This window comes from Limulus polyphemus, unplaced genomic scaffold, assembly GCF_000517525.1.
Source record: "Limulus polyphemus unplaced genomic scaffold, Limulus_polyphemus-2.1.2 Scaffold1555, whole genome shotgun sequence".
Classification (NCBI taxonomy): domain Eukaryota; kingdom Metazoa; phylum Arthropoda; class Merostomata; order Xiphosura; family Limulidae; genus Limulus; species Limulus polyphemus.
Genome location: NW_013667165.1, coordinates 184,058 through 186,013, shown reverse-complemented (window position 1 = coordinate 186,013; position 1,956 = coordinate 184,058). Strand labels below are relative to the sequence as shown.

Sequence of the window (1,956 nt, the reverse complement as noted above, 5' to 3'; positions counted from 1 at the left end):
GTTGAAGTACATTTCTGAACAAAAAAAAAGCTTCCAGATAATAAAACTTGTTACATAGAAGTTGTTATGGGGTAGATGTGGAAAAAGATCTACCATTACAATTGGACAGAATGCCAAACTGCCTTTTTAAGTCACCCTATTTTTAAAATGGAAGGAACTGGGTATATGTATAGGTAATCCTTATGGAAAGAATAGAAGTATTCAGTGAAAGAAATTCTCTGCAAAAATTTAAAAGTTGTCAAAATTACAAGATGTTCCTATTTCATTAGTTTGTTTTCAAAAAGAAAGGTTGGAGTATATTGTGAAACCACAGTGTGATGAGAGATCTTCAGCCTCATTTAATAAGATTGTTTAATGTTAGGTGGTTACTTTCACATATTATAACCCTTTTTACAAATAAGTAAAAAGGGTGAAAATGGTGTGCTGAATGATATAAAACAGTGCATACATCCTTCTTGTGACTCAAATTTTAAGTACCTTTTAAACAGCGACTTCTATACTTGTGGTAAACCTGCTGAGTAAATCCATTTTCCTTCAACAATGAATGACTGGGATGTTCAAAGGCTGGTAGTGAGTGAGGTGTACTTCCATAGCTTGCAGATAAGATTTCAGTTGGAATATTTTCACTGGAAACAAGTACACAACTTTACGTTAAAGAACACTGAAAAGTGGTTCTTTATATCATTATAAGAATATTCAAAAGTCAACTTGTACTATATTTTCTAAAAAATTAGTTTTAAAAGTTCATAAAAGTAAACAATACCAGAAGTTCTTTTCAAAGCTTATAATTTCTACATTTGTAAACAAAACTTTAAAAAAATTAAATTTCACAAAAAAATATTAATATGACAACAAGTACAAATTAACAATTTTGATACCTTAATGAGCTTGCTCGAGACCGTGGCTGGTGTTCTCTACTATCCATTACCCAGCCAATATGATGTTCCACAGGTGGATTACTACTATACTTAGTCTTCTGCTTTCTTGGAGTCTATAAAAATATTATCAGTACTAACACAAATATCTGCTAGGTAAACGTCTTGTTAATATAAAATGATATTCATTCATAAAAAAGGCACTAAATGAATCCATCAATAAGAAGCAACCCATCCTTTGCAACAAGTAAATTACAGAAACATATACAGAAGTGTTTATGGAAATCTCCATTTTAGAAAATTAATACATCTATAATTTGTACCCAACAAATAAAAAATATATTTAGTCTGTGAGTAATCACAAACTGTCACAGAATTCCAAAGTTTAGCAGTAATCCAATCATCAAACTAATATTTGAAAAACTTGCATTCCCCAGAACAATTATCATCTTCTTGCTATAGGTTCACTAGAGACCCTTAAAGTGTAAATGTATTTCTCTCAATTCTACTGACCAATACTGTTGTCAAGAGTTGTATCTTTCTAAATAAAAAATGTTATTTTTCAACAAAATATTGTAATTGAATTCCAATAACGCAAATAAAAAAACATTATTTTCTAAGAAAATGGTCAAAGTTAAAAATTTATGATTTCAACTACAGTGCTAAACTAACAAACTTTGATCACAGTTGAAATATTTTGTTATACAGTTTTCCAGTGATGACATTAAAAGCCCTTATTCAGTCAAAAAGATTTCCCAACATGTTTGGATATTTTGATTACTTAAATATGATAGTCACAAATTTAATGAAAGGAAGTGAAAAGTTTATTTGAAATTAGATAAAAAAAAAGAAGTTATTTTCAAAACAAATTCTGTTAAACAACATTTGACAAATTAAAACCACTTTCTTTCAGGATTTGTTAATAGTTTTTTCTTGCACGTAATTTTATATTATCTATAACCAATAGAAAGCCAAGGTTTTCATCTACCAAATGATGTATTAAATAATGTTGATTTCTGAATGGAGAATTGTCAAATGTAATAAATATCAATATTGTTTTTGTTTCTAATTGTCGTGTATG

The 1,956-nt window shown here is 28.8% G+C and overlaps 1 protein-coding gene across 1 annotated transcript in view; it reads right to left on the bottom strand.

Moving 5' to 3' along the window:
* The window catches only part of LOC106464072 (la-related protein 1B-like), a 93,162-nt gene that overhangs the window by 15,868 nt on the left and 75,338 nt on the right, over positions 1-1,956 (bottom strand). Inside the window, 2 exon segments of the mRNA XM_022391738.1 lie at positions 478-626; positions 879-991. Of these exon segments, the coding sequence (XP_022247446.1) occupies positions 478-626; positions 879-991 (262 nt within the window).